The sequence below is a fragment of the Pseudorasbora parva genome, chromosome 13 (assembly GCF_024679245.1).
Source record: "Pseudorasbora parva isolate DD20220531a chromosome 13, ASM2467924v1, whole genome shotgun sequence".
Lineage (NCBI taxonomy): Eukaryota > Metazoa > Chordata > Actinopteri > Cypriniformes > Gobionidae > Pseudorasbora > Pseudorasbora parva.
In genome coordinates this window covers 8,280,659-8,300,814 of record NC_090184.1, presented here as the reverse complement: position 1 = coordinate 8,300,814, position 20,156 = coordinate 8,280,659, and the positions used below count along the sequence as shown (strand labels likewise).

General features: G+C 37.9%; 1 protein-coding gene across 1 annotated transcript; it reads right to left on the bottom strand.

Moving 5' to 3' along the window:
- Positions 1–1,074: 1,074 nt before the first annotated feature.
- Positions 1,075–19,922, bottom strand: mfsd2al2 (major facilitator superfamily domain containing 2a-like 2). The gene is made up of 14 exons (XM_067413082.1): positions 19,646–19,922; positions 19,405–19,518; positions 17,252–17,376; positions 13,740–13,872; positions 13,430–13,508; positions 10,580–10,725; positions 10,005–10,095; positions 7,269–7,384; positions 6,363–6,446; positions 6,163–6,246; positions 5,875–5,987; positions 3,599–3,742; positions 3,167–3,343; positions 1,075–1,532 (listed from the first exon to the last, which is right to left on the bottom strand). Exons 1-14 carry the CDS (start codon positions 19,745–19,747, stop codon positions 1,148–1,150), a joined length of 1,893 nt encoding a protein of 630 aa, XP_067269183.1. The 5' UTR covers positions 19,748–19,922; the 3' UTR covers positions 1,075–1,147.
- Between the last annotated feature and the right edge of the window lie 234 nt (positions 19,923–20,156).

Sequence of the window (20,156 nt, the reverse complement as noted above, 5' to 3'; positions counted from 1 at the left end):
TAAAACGCCGCAAAATTAAAGTGTAGTGAAATTCAAATGTGTATTTTCATTTATATATATAAACATGTTTAATTACACAACAGTGTACAAGAGTGCTGACATTTATTTCTAATATTTAAAGGGATAGTTCACCCAAAAATGAAAATTTGATGTTTATCTGCTTACCCCCAGGGCATCCAAGATGGAGGCGTGTTTTTTTCTTCAGTCGAACACAAATAAAGATTTTTAACTCCAAACGAGCCACTATGAGAGTAAAAAACACACAGACATACGAACCCTGTGGCTCGTGGCGACACGTTGATGACTTAAGACACGAAATGATCGGTTTTTGTAGTAGTATTTAAAAAAAAAAAAAATGTTATACCTCATATATATGAGATCTAGCACCTTACAGTGTAGAAAATTCATACCGTGAGTCCAAAAATCCAAATTTGATTTAACAAATGGGCAAAGCGCTACTTCAAAACATATGCAAGATGTGTCAATTAGTCAGTCACATTCATGAGGTGTTGCACAGAAATAAAATAAAAGTTAATTAAATTCGTAAAATCATCAAATTTGCCTAGGCATTAACAAATATGACAGATAGATTTGAACAAGATGGCAGAAAGCTTACTTGTCGACAGTTGTGTAGCAGCATCCATAAACGCTGTTCCTCTTTTTCCCATCAGCGAGCAGGTATGTCTGTGTGGTCTCTTCAGTTTCAATTCAATCAAGGTGTTCTTGTTACTTTGACAATATACTGTTTCGCAGAGAACAACTTGGTTCTGCTTTACCTTTTTTTGCAACAGACAAAGTTAATGGCAATATTTTGTCTACAATGCAATGTTACTTGTTATCTGTATATAGATATTCAGAACAACAGCACTCTTGTTTGCTATATTACTTAACGTTCTGTAAAAAAAAAAAAGAAGGAACACAAACACATAAATGTTTATTTAGGGAGAATCATACAGGTATGTTTGCTTTTGAAGTACATGAAACATACTACAGTATATTATAGCAAAATTACTCATGCTGTAGTTTTAAATATAGTCAATATTAAACTATAGTAAATATTGAAGTATGCTGCAATTAGGTATGAGGTATGCTAGTAATTTTACTATATTATTTTTGCATTGAATGCAAACACTCCATTTTAAAACATTTACACCCATGTAACTTTTGACCTATCATCAGGAATGTCTTGAAACTTCAGTGCAAGTTCATGTGTGGCGTGAGTTTTACTCAACCTCGATTCATGACGGTTCACACTTGAATTATGTTGTTGTGATGATGTTGTTGGGTAAGCTCTGGATTTGTGAAATTGATTTGCTGACTTTAAACTCGTCATCCTGACACTTGTGATGTCTGAGTTTTTTTGAGGAGATGATTCAGAAGAATTCTTTGCTTGAGAGACAGATCTGTTTGCATTAAGATGGAATGTTTTTCTAGTCTTTGATTTGAAGATGTAACTATGACTGGACCCATAGCTTTGTTGAATTGTGGGAAATCTTTCCTCTTCTAAATTGGGATGCGTGGCACTGTTTGACCTAGAAAAAAGAAAACAATACACTATTATCAAAGATAAAACATTAATGAATCCTATCAGATTTACTCGGCTAACGACCGAGGTAAAGGGAACCCGTATGGAACGTTCTCGGAACTTTAGCTAATGGTCTAATGATCACTGAAGCATCTGGTTCTCCAGCCCGGGGGAAGAAGCCATAGCATGGCCTTCTGCACGGGGAAGAACATCAGCTTGCCTCGAGAGAGCTGCCGGAGCGTCCTTATTTCCGCATTCTGGTGGAAGAAGCCGCAGCGCAGGCTTTTACACGGCGAAGAAGAACATCTGAACTGTCAGACCCAGACAGTCCAAAGACCCGCTGACCAGTCCATCTGCGAGCCCACTGATCTGCGCCGCTGCGCTGCCCCAACAGACGTGGAGCAGAACTACTGGGCTTGCGAGCCTGCCATCTTCACAAAATACTTTGGACAAACCACACCAAAAAGACAAAACAATTCATACACAGAGCGCCTAGCTAAAGAGCGAAAAGGCTGTGGTTTCTATGTGCTACGTAGCACCAATCAGGTGTGGACAGATTTCATTCATGCTTCAGTTCATCCGTGTGTTACGCAGCCCGTTTGAGCTTCAGCGAGAACCAGTGAGGTTCATCCGTGTGTTACGCAGCCCGTTTGAGCTTCAGCGAGAACCAGTGAGGTTCATCCGTGTGTTACGCAGCCCGTTTGAGCTTCAGCGAGAACCAGTGAGGTTCATCCTTGTGTTACGCAGCCGGTTTGAGCTTCAGCGAGAACCAGTGAGGTTCATCCTTGTGTTACGCATCACGTCTGAGCTTCAGCGAGAACCAGTGAGGTTCATCCTTGTGTTACGCAGCCCGTTTGAGCTTCAGCGAGAACCAGTGAGGTTCATCCTTGTGTTACGCAGCCCGTTTGAGCTTCAGCGAGAACCAGTGAGGTTCATCCTTGTGTTACGCATCACGTCTGAGCTTCAGCGAGAACCAGTGAGGTTCATCCTTGTGTTACGCAGCACGTTTGAGCTTCAGCGAGAACCAGTGAGGTTCATCCTTGTGTTACGCAGCACGTTTGAGCTTCAGTGAGAACCAGTGAGGTTCATCCTTGTGTTACGCATCACGTCTGAGCTTCAGCGAGAACCAGTGAGGTTCATTCTTGCGTTACACAGCCCGTTTGAGCTTCAGCGAGAACCAATAAGGTTCATCCTTGCGTTACGCAGCCAGTTTGAGCTTCAGCGAGAACTAGTGAGGTTTGTTCTTGTGCATCACACAGGTCCGGCTGAGCTTCTGTTTATGTTTGCTGATCAATATTCAAATGTGAATAAAAGCCTAAATTCAATCTGTTCATCATATGAAACAATCACTTATCTTCAGAAAATGCGGACTAAACTGCTCAAATTCATTTGGATTAGATTTACAATCTCTTTATGAATTTTTTTAAGCATCAAATGGTAGTTGTGTAGCTGTCAATGAAGGGACAGAAAGTGATAAATTTAATCAAAAACTCTTAATTTGTGTTCTGAAGATGAACGACAGTCTCGGAACAGGTTTGGAATGACATGAGAGTGAGTAATTAATGACAGAATTTCTGGGTGAACTATCAAAACAAAACACAAAACATTCTGGGTAGACATTGTGACACTAGTACAGTTTACCTTGTGTGTCCGAGATCTTGTTGAATCTGCTTCTGACGTGCTTCATTAATTGGGTACAGATAGAAAAACACTAAACCCACCAGTAAAAAGGTGATGGGTATGGGGGCCACAAGCAGTTTCAGTGCCAAGATGACTCCATCCACACGACCGCATGTACCTGCTTTATATCCTGTGAAGCTTCAACAAAACACATTGCTCAGTGTAAACATTTCAATATGAGCATTTTAGACTTCCATAAAAAGGGCTGAACTACTTCTATTTTGTTTTGTTCAAACATTCTTGCCTGACAGTATTTAAAAACTTGCAGAACATAAGAGTGTGAACAATTGTACTTGAATGTAGGGCAAGAGTTCACAATATTTTTAAAAACTGACAGACTGCCACATTAAATCAGGTTTTACATTAGCTGGGAGAGAGCGAGTGCTGACTCACTGCAGTGTCATAGTGGAGATGCCAGCAGACAGACCTCCTCCAAGCTTGTTGCAAAACCTCGAGCAGGAAAAAAACAAGGGCTCTAGGCCCTTGCAGGAAGGGTTCTGAACAGCAAACTCATCCACTACATCTGGCAGCATTGACCTGAGCAAAACAAAGCATTTTAGGCATTTAAACTAGTCTATACAATATTCTGATCTCTACTTCTGTCAATGAGATTTTGTCACCCATTCCTATCATTGTATGTCTGTTTGCTTATTAAAGAAATAGCACACCTTTCTCAAGTAAGATTTGAGTTATCATTGATTTATCCATAGCAGTGCAGGACTATAGTTATGTGCAGAATTTTAACATAATTTTTTTTAGACATGTTAATCATGTTGGTTTCACATGACTGTTGGTTGCACCACATTTTCCACAAAGATTACGTTTTTGGTTGGCTGCATTGCATTACATTGTAAAACATGAACTAACCATGTCGTTAAAATTGGATGAACCATGTGACTTTGTAGATTTGTATTTGATGGTCAAAGTTTTAAAGTTTTTTTATAAGCATTAAATAGGTTTTGTTATTTTTAAATAATAATAAAATATTTTACTTTTAATTTAAGGCTAATTTGAGGCTTCATTATGGAGGACAGTTGTTGATCACCTTGACAATTCGAACTTTCCCCATGCAACAAAAAATAATATGTAATTTTCTGATACTGAGATACTGAATTTGGGATTTTCCTTAGTTTGTCAGTTATAATCATCAAAATTAAAAGAAATAAACATTTTAAATATATCACTCTTTATGTAATAAATGGCTACACTCACCTAAAGGATTATTAGGAACACCTGTTCAATTTCTCATTAATGCAATCATCTAATCAACCAATCACATGGCAGTTGCTTCAATGCATTTAGGGGTGTGGTCCTGGTCAAGACAATCTCCTGAACTCCAAACTGAATGTCAGAATGGGAAAGAAAGGTGATTTAAGCAATTTTGAGCGTGGCATGGTTGTTGGTGCCAGACGGGCCGGTCTGAGTATTTCAGATTCTGCTCAGTTACTGGGATTTTCACGCACAACCATTTCTAGGATTTACAAAGAATGGTGTGAAAAGGGAAGAGCATCCAGTATGCAGCAGTCCTGTGGGCAATGCCTTGTTGATGCTAGAGGTCAGAGGAGAATGGGCCGACTGATTCAAGCTGATAGAAGAGCAACTTTGACTGAAATAACCACTCATTACAACTGAGGTATGCAGCAAAGCATTTGTGAAGCCACAACACGCACAACCTTGAGGCGGATGGGCTACAACAGCAGAAGACCCCACCGGGTACAACTAATCTCCACTACAAATAGGAAAAAGAGGCAACAGTTTGCACAAGCTCACCAAACTTGGACAGTTGAAGACTGGAAAAATGTTGCCTGGTCTGATGAGTCTCGATTTGTGTTGAGACATTCAGATGGTAGAGTCAGAATTTGGTGGTGGTGTAATGGTGTGGGGATGTTTTCTTGGCACACTTTAGGCCCCTTGGTGCCAATTGGGCGACGTTTAAATAACCACGGCCTTCCTGAGCATTGTTTCTGACCATGTCCATCCCTTTATGACCACCATGTACCCATCCTCTGATGGCTACATCCAGCAGGATAATGCACCATGTCACAAAGGTCGAATCATTTCAAATTGGTTTCTTGAACATGACAGTCACCAGATCTCAACCCAATAGAGCATCTTTGGGATGTGGTGGAACGGAAGCTTCGTGCCCTGGATATGCATCCCACAAATCTCCATCAACTGCAAGATGCTATCCTATCAATACGGGCCAACATTTCTAAAGAATGCTTTCAGCACCTTGTTGAATCAATGCCACGTAGAATTAAGGCAGTTCTGAAGGTGAAAGGGGGGTCAAACACAGTATTAGTATGGTGTTCCTAATAATCCTTTAGGTGAGTGTATAATATACAAGTTTCACTTTTTTAATGGAATTAGTGAAATAAATCAACTTTTTGATGATATTCTAATTATATGACCAGCACCTGTATATGACATCTCCATTGGATTCAATGAATGATTGAGAGTAATTTAACTGACATTCAACAACATATCAAAACAAGTGCACATTTTAAAATATTGATATTAGCAAAAGTGAAGGCAATGTCCAGCATAAAATCTGAGTAAGTTTTGTTGATAGATCAGCAAGTGCTAAACTCTCCATGGTGGGAATGCTGGCCTGATTCTCAGCGATGAACAGCATAAAGTGAATTGATCTAGGTCTTATGGTTACTCACCATGGTAACAAGAACAGTGCAGCTAAACTAGCTCCCACCAAAACACACATGACCATGTACACCGGAAAGTTCCCAGACACGGCAACTAAGATCACCAGAGCTGGTATGAGGAGCTATGGAGAAACACAGGCATATAGATAGAACACTTTAAAAATCTGAAGTTGTTTTACAGTGAGAAGAAAACTGATAGCTCAAATGTGCACATTGAGTTCCAACTTCTAGTAAAAATTGATAACCACTTATTCATTGTGTATGGTCTCCTCACCAACACCATCAGAAGGAACTTACAGGTAGACCTATAAAAAGTGCAGTTTTCTTGCCCAGCTTCACCAGTGTCATCTGCCATATTGGCACTGATATGGTTGTGGCCACCTGTGTGCACATTAGGGCATCCATGGAGTTAAAGATCGCATGAACCATGTAAAGTAATGCTAAAACCTATGCTTCCATTAGTACAATGTCATGCTTCATTTGTAGTTCAGACTTACCAGTATAGCTAACATGAGATACTGGAATTGAGCTCCTAAACCAGCAACATGAGTGCAAAACAGTGTGAAGTTCCCCAAAGACATCTGCAAATTTCAGGAAGAATTAATGGAGTAATCTTATATGAAAATGGAAATTATTTGATGCATTTTCCCAATAGCTTAAAATTAAACATTAAACTCCGGTTTCAAAGACAAGGCTTAAGACTAGTCCCAGACTAAAATACATGTTTGAAATGGTTCGATAGAAATACATTTGCACTGGCATATCTTTAAAGGATCTGTATGTAAGAAATGTATTTCAATGAATCATAAAATGTCCCTGATATGTTACATTAAGAAATCATGTTCATTTCAAAAACTTCTATCACTGACAACAGTAGCCAGGATATTGTCATTTAAAAGTTTTTGTAGCTGCCCTCAACTGATGTTGATGTTGACATGTTGTGTTTTGGCCTGAAGCTCCCCCTTCCACCTATCGACCAATCACAAAGTCAGTAGTGTTTGGGCATCCGGGTTGCCAGATCTGCTGTAGTTACCACAGCTGCAGATACAAACGTTCCGGCAGATCCTGCAGCCTATCTGGCAACCTCGAGTCAGGGAGAGGGGGAGAGGGGATACACCTCTCTACAGTCATTTGAAAGTGATTGCAGTACCAGCTTTGTCCACAATCTTACATACACTTCCTTTAAACATGTCAGTGCCATTGTTGTCTCAAGGCGCACACCAGTAATGCTTTTTTCTGTTTGTAGAAGCCACTTTAATCTAACATCTAATGGCTTAATCTAAGCATTTTCTGTGAAACTGAGCTAAGATTTATACAATACAGAAGGTTTTATTGTTTGCCACATACAATTTCAATCAATTTTTGATTTTCCTTGTACTTTATAGGTTTAATAGAGATCCAACCTGGAAAGCTAAAGTGGAGAAGAGGAAGCCAAGGACCAGACACTGGTATGAGACATGGCCAATGAGCTTCTTTACAGCATTCAGGTATGTAGTGTGCATGTGACAACTGTGAGGCCCTACAGGAGTCAGAGCAAGACACAACAATACATCACAACAAAGACTAGGACATTTGACACCGAACTGGTATAGAGTTAAGATCTAGTTTGGTGGGATTTTATTCATAAACAATTAATTCACTACAATTCACAAACATGTTGAAAAAAAAAGTCGGCCATAAAGTTACCATTATTAAATTATGCTCAATAAACCCTCATGCTCAATAATATGATCAGGGAATCTGGCAAACAGAACAAAACAAAACAAAAAAACTAAATGTTTCGAAATTAAAAGGGATAGTTCACCCAAAAATAAAAAATTCTGTCATTAATCCCTAACCCTCATGTGTTTCCCAACCCTTCTTCAGAACACAAATGAAGATATTTCTGATTAAATCTGAGAGCTCTCTGTCCCCTCCATACACAGCTATTTAATTACCACTTTCAAGACCTAGAAAGGTATAAAGACATCTTTAAAATAGCCCATGTGACTCCAGAGGAGAATACTTTTAATGTGCCCCAAAAATAATGACTTCATTCAACAATCTCCTCTCATCTGTGCCAGTTCAGAGTTCTAACTTAACTCCACGCTTCATAACAGTGCTCTCCACGCTTCATAACATTAAAGGGTTAGTTCTCCCAAAAATGAAAGTTCTCTCATTAATGACTCACCCTAATGTCGTTCCACACCTGTAAGACCTCCGTTCATCTACAGACACCAGAGGTGGAGAGTAACTAAGTACATTTACTTGAGTACTGTACTTAAGTACACTTTTTGAGTATCTGTACTTTACTGGAGTATTATTTTTTCTGGAAACTTATGACTTTTACTTAACTACATTTAAAAGACAAATATCGTACTTTTTACTCCACTACATTTCTATCTAGGTCGAAAGTTGTTTCTGTTGCAGCTCTGAAAGTCGGTGGATGATTTTTTCCTTCTTTAAAAGGTTTTTTGTTGTTGTTGTTTCAGACAGTCTATCAGAAATCACTCTTATATACATTTCCCCAACTTTTTTTGAACACTGATCTGTTCATAGCAAAATGGAAGAAGATGGTTCTTAGGCACAAGTGTGTGCACCCATAGACATACTTTGAAAGTATGTATCAGTTTTAACAAAAAAGATAAGTTTGGTTGGCATACACTGTCTTATAAAATATAAAAAATATAAACGTCTGGGAAAGAGAAGAGTAAAGTTGGGAGAATATCAGAAGTGTATCAGTGTATTGGATCTGCGCATTTGGCCTTAAAGTGACAGCAGCTTTATAAAGAGCTTTCTAACTTATATTCAAGTATATAAATTAGTTTAAGTTAGTCGTATGCTAGTACGTCAGATGGATTATTACTGACTGGCTTAAACCATGAAGACAGTGTGCATTTATACAACAATAATACAATAATGCATTTGGCATAAAAAAGGAAATTTACTTTGATACGTAAGTACTTTGGAAAACAAATACTTCTGTACTTTTACTTCAGTAAAAATCTGTTTTTACAACTTTCACTTGTAACGGAGTGATATTTGACCAGTAGTACTTTTACTTTTGCTCAAGTAATAGAGTTGTGTACTTTGTCCACCTCTGTCAGACACAAATGAAGATATTTTTGTTGAAATCCGATGGCTCAGAAAGGCTTTCATTGACACCAGTGTCATTTCCTCTCTCAAGACCCATAAAGGCACTAAAGACGTCAATACAGAGCCCATCTCACTACAGCGGCTCTACAATCATTTTATGACACAATGAGAATGTTTTTTTTGTTTTGTTTTTTTTAACTTTAGTTTAGTCTTGAGAGAGGAAATGACGTTGGTGTCAATGAAGGCCTTTCTGAGACATTGGAATTCAACTAAAATATCTTCATTTGTGCTCCGAAGATGAACGGAGATCTTATGGGTTTTTTTTGGGGGGGGGGGGGGGGGGGGGCTAACACTTTGTTCCATTGACTTGCATTAAAAGCATAGTATGTAAGGTTTGCCGCTAGAGATTATTTAAAACAATAAGAAAGGTACAGCTTGATGATGCCGTGAATGAGTGTGGAATCATGGGAGTTGTTGTCTTCACCTCCACAGCCAGCCAATGGAAAGCAATCTGACGGGACTCAGGCAGAAATCTTGTTTATGTATTTAAGTTTTATTAACTTAACTGTGGTACGCAGCAGGGCGCGGCAGAAAGACAGGGACATTTTACTGTTTTATTATGTTTTGTACTGCAGTTGACCATTGCCGCTCCTTTCGTTTTATTGTTTGTTTATTTGTCTCCTTCCCTAAACTGGAACTTTTTTTCAGTTACGTCACTTAAACCACATTGTTTTATTTCATTCTAATGAAACTGCAAGTGCTGAATTACTACTCATACAGGTCACTTTATTGGATGAATTAAAATTGTGGGGTGACGGCATATTTAAAATATGACATTGTGCCTTTTAAAATAATGTAATTGCAACTGTTTGATAATGTAAGTAGACTTGCATATTTTTAAATTATTTATGTGATATATGTTGAATAATGTTTTAAAGTCATAATCATTAAATTCATTATTATAAATGATTAAAATTATATGTTGAATAATGTTTTTAAAAAGTCTAGTGTGACCACGGCTTTACTCTTTAAAAAAGTAATTTGTACACAAATGTACGGCACACCTTTTTGTTCTTTGACCCCCAGGAGCAGCACCATACAACAAACAAAGAAGATTGCAGCCGTGACTAGCGCTGATATCATGAAGGCTCTTCTCTGGTGGGAAACACAGACATACATGTAAGTGTATATGCAAACAGTCTCAGGGGGAAAATTACAGGGGCATTAATAAAACCTCCTCAATGAAAGTGTGACACTAAACTCTACACATATATAGAACTTTTCAACCGCGTTCCCAAACAATGTTTTAGCTAGATTACAAAAGCTGAAACTTGGATTACATGTCAGTCAGAATGTGTATTTTCACATGATCCCATAGACTGTCTCAAAGGCTGCAAATTACCTATAAACTCTGTTAAAAAGATTGAAAGTAATTGTGTAATTGCATACTAAACAGACCCCAAAGTTAAATCACTTAGGGCTTTATTCAAATCCCTTGGTAGTATTTCAAGCTAAGCTTTCCTTAGTAAATGCCACTAATTATAAATGTTAAAACACCTGAGTAACGTCTGCACATTTGCCCTATACAGTATTTTACACCGTGTTGTGTGGTATGTGTGTGTAGGTGGTGTTGTGTTACGGTTTCGTGCAGCGCTGTGCTGTGTGGGAGATCTGGTGCTTGGTCCACGTTCAGACAGGCTTGATCTCTGTCTTTGTTATACACCCACAGCACCTGACCCTGAATCACAGCCGCCATCAGCATAGCTAACGCCTCCACACTCATCCCTGATAGAGAGACAGAAATAGAGTGAGACAGATGTGCACACAACCATACAACAACTGACAATACAAACTATAGCTCGGTGAAACACTACCATCCTGCTTAGAATTAGGTCTGGCTTCTTTTTTTTCAGTCTTGGCAGTGTAATAATAGGTTATAATGGCCCTGCTCCAGAACTTAGTGAACTGCCTACTGCTACTGCCTAAATGGGCAGCTGACTTATAAGGCAGCATACTAACCAAAATGAAGTATTGTAATCAGTAAGTGGCTGATTTGGAATAATCTATGTAGGTCATAACTTTGTGCCCCACACAAATCTGGTGCAAATGATTGAGTGCTGTTTATAATTGTAGCATGTATGGCATCAGTTCTCTACAGTGTTACTCTTATTGCATTTTAAATTCTATTATGCTCACCAAGGTTGCATATATATATTTTTAAATACAAAAAAAAAAAAAAAAAAAAAAAAAAAACAGTAATATTGTGATTTATTTTTAAATAATAAAACTTTTTTGTTTTCTATTTGAATATTAAAAAAGTAATTTATTCCTGTGATAAAATCTGAATTTTCAGCATCATTACTCCAGTCTTCAGTGTCACATGATCCTTCAGAAATCATTTTAATATGCTGATTTGCTGCTTCAGAAACATTTCTTATTATTATCAGCTGAAAACTTTTTTGAAGACATTGTTTTTACTGTCACTTTTGATCAATATAATGCATCGTTTAAACTTTGCAGCGTTACTTTCATGGTAATTATATAAAATTATATAGTATTTATTAATATATTGAATTAGGGGCCAAGCACTGAAGGTGCGATGGCTCCTAATGTATCAGTTGGCTTTCCTATTCTTCTTCTTCTTCCGTTTCTTCCACTCTGGAAGTCTATAGCAGCCCCTAGAACCACTTGTAGGAAAGTTATAAAATTTGATTAGTTATTTAAAATTTAAATTAATTACTGACAATTTGGTGTCTTTAGATCAAACTCTCTAGTGCCACCACTAGTCCAAAGTTTCACTCATGGTTTACGCTAAAAACTTTTGAAATAAAATGACTGTTTCCTCTGATTAGTCGGCTCAATACTTTTCAATTGCACTATGGTGTTAGATCATTTTCAAAAAGTTATTAAAAACGTTTTGACCGTCCCAACCATTCTCTAATCACACGTAAAAAAATTCGATGAGCATTCCAAATTGGATGCGCACTTATATCTCCACAACGCTTAAGCGTGTTTTGACTTAACTTGGTACATGAGGCTACATGACCTGAGGCTACATGCTGTTTCGGCACAGCACCACCTACCGGTGCGGAGATAGTAAAAATGACTATTTTTGCTCATAACTTCCAAACGTTTTGGTCAAAATTATAAAACTGGTCTGTTAAATTCATGGTAGGCTCAGCTTCAGACGTCACGCCCACGGATCGCTGGCTAAACCTCTGATGCATATGGCACGCTTATCTGGAAACACTTCAGGAGTTTCAAAGTCAACAGCTGATTGGTTGAATTCTACAGGATGTCTGCAAGATGTGTGTGTTGGGTTCTTTAATGATCCGTCTAGAAAAAAATGCTGTGATGCCAAACTCCCTTGTGAAAGAAGACTGCTACCGTGTTTACAACTGTGACAGTAAATGCTTACCAGGATACACTGAACGCTGGATTTTCCAAAATATGTGAGGTTCGCGGCTCCATTGTTACAACAAACTTACACAACGTTATTGAATAAATAATTTATAGATGCACGCCAGTCTGTTATTGCAGGGACATCGACTTTACATTTTCACGCCCCTAAACATGACACTGAACAAAACAAACTGTGATTGGTTGCCTTACACGTCAGTCAACCGTCTCTTAGGCGGTCCTTGACCAATTAAAGCTGCGATAGAGTGACAACTTCTGCCGGCCAGTCTGAAGGTCTGGCTTTCCTTCCGAGACTAGATTCAGGGCTGAGTTGAATGATATCCAATTTTACCATATCAGCCATTTTTAAATGCTTATAACTTTGGGTGTGATCAACTTATTTTCATGGGATTTCATCTCCTTAGACTCCTGAATCCTTGCTGAGTCCAACGATGCCACACATGCTAGATTTCACGTTATTTTTTCACATTATTTCTACAGATTGTGTAATGTGGTTATCGAGCTTTAAAACATCTTTTGCCAATATCTTCGAAACCGTAAGTCTGATTGAGACAAAACCACCATTCGAAAATCGGAATCAAAGCAGGTTGGCCAAAGCATTTTAATAGTAAGTAGTAGCAAAAAAAATGCAATCAAAGTTGATGTGGGGCATGTTTTATATGCTTATGAATACAAATGTCTCTTACTCCTAAACGAAATGAGCTATTTTCACCAAATTTGTCACACTTTTGTACGGGGGCAGTCAAAATAGTGGTGGGACTGCACCACTGGCTCTATACAACTCATTGTATTTATGTGTTTTCAGCCTTTTTGCTTAAAATCATCTCCAAATTTCATAACTCATTCTCACATTTGATAAAAGGAAAACACACCCTCATGTTGTTTCAACCTGTCTGAGTGTCTTTTATTTTTAAGTGGAACACAAAATATGAATGCCTTCTTTTACACAACATTTCTTCAGAATTTCTTCTTTTGTGTGGCATGGTAAACCAGCATCGAGTTTGAAACAACATGAGGGTGAGTAATGATGACAGAGTTGATGAACAGTGAGTGTTTGAAATGTTCTCACTGTAAGCCGTGGCAGAGTCTCTGTCTTGTTGATCTCCTCCCAGAAACATGTTGAGGGATGTATATGGAACACTGTAGCACTGCAGGAAGCATAGCATTCACTTTGAAGAAGTCAGGAAAGCGCACAGCACATGAAAGACATGCGGGGGTAGCTGTGTGATGTAACAGCCGTTCGACCTCAAAAATGAACACAAGAATGGTGGTGCTAATTTGCCTATTACATAAAAAGCTTTAGCTGAGCCAGTTATCATCACATGGGGAAAGGGCAGGGCATATGTTAGTGATTGATGGAATAAGGAAGGAAGTCATACACTCATGAAGGTCTCAAAAAGACAGCTGATGGTTAGGTACCAGGGCACTGTGAACGTTGAGCTCACTGCATTGTGAGGTATGAGCCACAGGAAGATGTAAGCGAGAATGGCCAATGGCATTGACAGCACTGCCCTGAGACAGGAAGAAGCAGATGACTCATATCAAGCAAGGTGAAGCAGTCTTATAAACCATGTGCAACTTAAATAACATGATCTTTACCACAAGTCTATTCTCAACACTTTAACTCTTTCCAGCATTTTTTATTATAAGTTGCCAGCTTCATTCTTTTTTCTGCATTCTTTTTTATTGAATGTAAGTTTCTTTAAAAAAGCAACATTTTAAGAAAAAGCTGATAAAATCACATTTTTGTTAAAGACTGCATCTGGTTTGGATTCAGAACGATGATCAGAGTAGATCAAGTCCTTCACCAACCCAAAGCTTCACAGTCCCATAGCTCATCCTGGGTTGACATTTCATTCAGTAACATTAGACAGTTTTGATTTATATGCTGTTTAATATTGGTGATCATGTTATTTTACTCATGCATCTTGTGCTATCTTCTTCACATGTCTTTTGATCTGGAGTTTCAGTACTCTCTCAGATGATGTGTCATAGCACCAAGCACCAACCATATTACAGAATGGAAATTTCCGTTAGTGGCGGGGAAAGAGTTAATAGAAGAGTCTTTGAACAACATATGAACTGCTTATACTCTCCATTATCAAAGCCAGTAATTATGACATACTTCAGTGTAAAAACAAACAGGAAATGCACGTATAGTGCACTTACACTGGAAGCTTTGCAGGCAAGCAGGCCAGAGGGTTTTAAAAGCATAAATGTCAAGCTATTTTGTTAAGCCATTTACATGAATGATTCAGTACACTGTAAACCCTAATGTTGTCTTTACTTAAACAAATCAAGTAAACTTGACTAAATATTACTAGTTTAGTCTAAAAACTCAGTCATATAAGTTAGTATAACTTATTAACCTACAAAATGCATAAACTTAAGATTTCAAGTTGTATGAACTCAAAATCATAAGTAATTAAAATAGCTCACTCTGGTCTTGCTTTGATGTGATTGGCCATGCAAGGAGTTCTGTCTAGCAACAAGAGAACGAATTCACTGATTGGAGGACATTTCCAAAAGGCGGTCCTTTTCGCCTCACCTGTTGCTTGTTGCTGATTCAAATTAAGATGGAGACTTTTTCATTGTGTGCAATCTTAAATTCGGTAAGTAAAAATTTGTAAGTTACTAAACCTAACAATAATACGTGAACTAACTTATAACCAGATTGACTTTATTTCTGTTTTAATGAAAATAATAGTTTTGTTGGAAGTCACCATGATGGAGATAAGTGTTTGCTTTAGTTGGGCTCTTGACAAATGATAATGTGATATTAGTGTTTCTCTGGCTGCTTTGTGTTTGTGAGACACATATGTTAAGTAACAAAAAGCCAAGAGAAAATATCATCAAGTGGTGTTGTTTATACATTGATGATGATAATAACATCATCATGTATAGGCAGAATTCCTGATCTTGTGCAGAGTCCAATGCTTCGGATGTCAAAGCAGTTATTAATAGTTTTGAAATATTAATAATACTAGAATCTTCACTATTGTGCTAATATAATTTTTTATGTGCACAAAATGTTTACATCTATGGCATTAGTTAGACACATACACACATCACTAATCTGCGTATGAATCTCTACAATGGTGACAAAACTTTTTACAATGGTGAAAAAATCTGATAAACAGATCAACTCTGAACATAAAACAAGCTACAAAAACATCAGAACAAAACAGCAAAAGTAACAGCAAATAGTAAGAATTCAAAGAAAATTTGTCACAATTCAGACGCATAATTTATTCATGCTGCAATGCATGTTGGGACCAATGGGGAAGTTTTGATTGGTTGTACCCAGCATGGTGTACTGAACTGGTGTAGCAAGTTTGGTGAACTTAACAATTTAAGTTCAGTGAAAGTGAGCACCAAGTTAAGTAAACTTAAATATTCAAGTTTTAGGAGACTCCATTACTCAATTGAATTGAGGGAATCACTTTCCTCAAATCATTTGAGTATTCTCAACTTATTAGGGTTTACAGTGTAGTTTACTTTTTAATTTATTTTTTATTTGGACATTTGGAACACAGAAGTAAATTATAGCAAGTAGGGCTGGACTAGGGCTAAAATTCGGACAAATCCAGCCCATGCCGCCCTGGTGGCTGGCTGCAGTATAGCTCATAAATTCTATACTCTCCATGTAATTAAAGGTGCACCATGTAGTATTTTTGCAGTAAAATATCCAAAAACCACCAGGCCAGTGTTATATATTTTGTTCCGTTAAGGTTTTACAATATCTTAAATGTTTCCAACTATTTGTAAATTGTGAGAAAATTGCTATTTTAACCAAGGAGCCGAGACATGTCAGCATAGTGTCTGAGGGAGTCGTCTGTCAATCGCGTCATATCTGCGTTATCCTCGGTTTCCGGTTTTATTCTGCAGAAGCGCTTTTCTCTTAGCAGTGTGAACAAGTTTCACAGCAGCCGCTGAGTGAACGCACAGAGTAACGTCATAACATCATTTTAAACAGTCAAAAGTATATAATATGATACGTTAACTCATACTCATCACCGGAAAAGCGGAAATCTGCAGGCGACTGTGTCCCGTCATAATAAAAGTCCCGCTGCTCGCGAGGAGACTGTTATTTAATCTTATTAACAATCGCTCCAGCAGCCTTGCTCAGCTCCTCAACACTTGGTCCTGCTCTGCTTCATACTACAGTAATGTTAATAATCAAATTCATGAACATGATTTCTAGTCGTATCCTGATTTTTTTCCACCGGCTGAAGACCACATGTCCCAAGATTCTGCGCTCAAACTTGGCATCATCAAACTACACCTTTGTTTTGAATAGGCGCCCTCTAGTTGACGGAAAAGTGACATAGTGCAGCTTTATATGGGATGTGATCCAAACTAAAAATCCTTACACTTAAAATAATTTTTCTCCAAAGATCATTTTTGTCATTTAAGGTAGTTCTTATAACACAGACATATGTTCAAGTGTTCATTTTTCCAATGAGTTTGGTTTTAGTTAGTTATTTGATGCTATAAAAACGGGGTGTAACGACATGATTGACAGCTGTATTTGAGTCTGCCGGAGCAGGATGTGGGCGGGACCTTGATACCGTGGCTCCACTTCTGTACAGGCACAGGCTCTGGACTACATAATCGGCAACGACCATTACTGGGATATTTTGGCCTATTTTTTCTAGTGGAAGGAAGATGAGACCCTTTTACAGTCTATGTTTTGGACCAGGCAATTGAAACAAGTGTGAAAGCACCCTAGGAGTGCTTTTATACTCTCCTCTGCAACTACATTATTAAGTACTGTGAATTTATTGCAATGGAATACACTAAAAAAATATATTTCTTTATGTAAAACTAGATAATATTTGATGAAATAATACAGTACCACTCATGTCACAAATCTTATCTTACCACCCACCAGGGGAGGAGCTTGCCGATTTGGGTCCATCTACTCCTGCTCACTAGATAGCCGACGAGGGGGTCAGTCACGGCATCCCAGGCATGACTGATGAACAGAATCAAAGAGACAGAAAACGCCTCCATCTGAACAACAAACAAGAGCAAAACAGAGAAATGAGGGTAAATACAGGAATGCTTATTTTCCATGTCAGAGATAAGATTGCTGAGATTAAATCTTTAGATGTAACTTTAAGGTAGACTATTTTACTAGCTGTTTCCTGGTGTTGTTGTGCATAGGTCAAGATTATTAGGAACATTTAACATTTAATTTTTCAATAATTTAAACAAATAACCAAGTAACTTTTTAGGTATTGTTTTAGGCATTCTGGTATTGACCACTTATACAATCCAAATAATTCCAGATGAATAAAATCAAGTCATACCCTACACTTGTTTCCCCCATTGAATATCCTTTTTCACATAGAAATACCTCACATTATAGGAGAACAGTTGTTTGTGAATGCTGTTTCATGTTGACTTTACTTTCAGTGCGCTAGTCTTTTCTTCCCTATTGTGTCATAAATCGAAACGAAACGGCTTCAAATGTAGGATGAGACTTAATTCTTCCAATATGAAGGCGAAAAACAGTATGTGACAAAATAAGTATTTCCGAATTGACAGCACTCATAAAAGAGCAGGCAAAAATTACCCAGATGACCTAATACTTCCAGAGAGATTCTGAAGTGTGCATACGATGGATGCCACGCAACCCACGAGGCCACAGGAGGAGATTTTTGGAAAAAAGGCAGTTGAAGCGACGTTTGTAGGTCATGTGACAACAAGGTGAATGTAGTACATTCAGATTACATTACAACACAATTAGAACGTACTTTTTTTTAGCGGCCATGAAGTAATTATATTCAAAATAAGGACCTACTCAAGATTATGGGAATTCAGACGCAGCCCTAGTGTTATTAGGTAAATACAAATGAATATGCAGAGGATGGTGATGGACTGCAATAAAGAATAATTTGACAATATACAAATCTGATTGTTGTGAAAAGTTGTGACACTGTACAAATTGTGAATAAAAAAGGAATACAATAATTTACAAATCCCATGAACTTATATTTTATTCACAATAGAATATAGATAACATATCAACTATTGTACGTGAAACATTTTGAAATTTCATGCCAAATATTGGCTCATTTTGGATTTCATGAGAGCTACACATTCCAAAAAAGTTGGGACAGGTAGCAATAAGAGGCCGAAAAGTTAAATGTACATATGAGGAACAGCTGGAGGACAAACTTGCAACTTATTGGGTCAATTGGCAACATGATTGGGTATAAAAAGAGCCTCTCGGAGTTTCAGTGTCTCTCAGAAGTCAAGATGGGCAGAGGATCACCAATTCCCCCAATGCTGCGGCGAAAAATAGTGGAGCAATATCAGAAAGGAGTTTCTCAGAGAAAAATTGCAAAGAGTTTGAAGTTATATTCATCGACAGTGCATAATATCATCCAAAGATTCAGAGAATCTGGAACAATCTCTGTGCGTAAGGGTCAAAGCCAGAAAACCATACTGGATGCCCGTGATCTTTCGCCCTTAGACGGCACTGCATCACATACAGCAATGCTACTGTAATGGAAATCACAACATGGGCTCAGGAATACTTCCAGAAAACATTGTCGGTGAACACAATCCACTGTGCCATTCGCCGTTGCCAGCTAAAACTCTATAGGTAAAAAAGGAAGCCATATCTAAACATGATCCAGAAGGGCAGGTGTTTTCTCTGAGCCAAGGCTCATTTAAAATTGACTGTGGCAAAGTGGAAAACTGTCCTGTGGTCAGACCAATCAAAATTTGAAGTTCTTTTTGGAAAACTGGGACGCCATTTCTCCAGACTTGTTATCAGCGCTCAGTTCAGAAGCCTGTATATTGAAATTTAAAATTGAAAAACTTTCTCAGTTTAAACATTTGATATGTCATCTATGTTGTATTCTGAATAAAATATAGCAATTTCCACATTGAAACTTCCACATCATTGTATTCTGTTTTTATTCACAATTTGTTCAGTGTCCCAACTTTTTTGGAATCGGGTTTGTAAATCATCATTAATCTTTGGGCCATAATTCAGCCAAATGTGAGAAAATGCAATGTCATTCATACCTGCACTACATCCAACAGAAAGATCTGTAGAGAAAAACCCATAGCAATGTTGGTCATCTGATATGGTACACCACCGACTGCATAACACAGCTTTCTGGAAAGGGGAAGCCTCGCCTTATTGTGGAGACACAGAAAGAGCGACAAAGAGAGAGACACTGGCCTCTTAAAAATGAAAAATAATGCAAATGTTTACAGGAGGTATTCTCTGTTTCCACGACATACTTTGTTAAAAAGAACTTACTGGGGTCTCTTGACTCTCTTCTCTTTTTCTGTCACCATGATCATCAGTGATACAGATAAAAGCACTCTGTTCTTTATCCGGCCGTGTTGTAGCAGCCAGCATACTGCGCTCAGCGTTGTGTTGATTGTACACTCTTTCAGCCTGATTGGTCTTTGGTGGTCTGCTGTTTTTAGTCTTTAATCATTACAGATCATATACTCATTCTGCTGGTTTCACTAGTGCTTATTCCTAAGAGGAGTGAAACCAGAGAAACTAGTCCATCTGAATCCTGAAGTGGAAGTTCAAGGACTTCATTGATCCTCCCACAGGAACAGCATAATGTAACAAGAGACGCCGTCAGTACCTTAACGACCACTTTTACAAAGATTTGTTGAATATCGAAGTGTATGAAGTAGAATTTTTCCGTCCACTTTTCATGATCAACTTTCATTTGTTAGGTACTGTATATGTCATCTACCTCTAGAGAGTAATAGAATAATCTTAGTGTTTGATTTTGTTGTTAAATTTGATT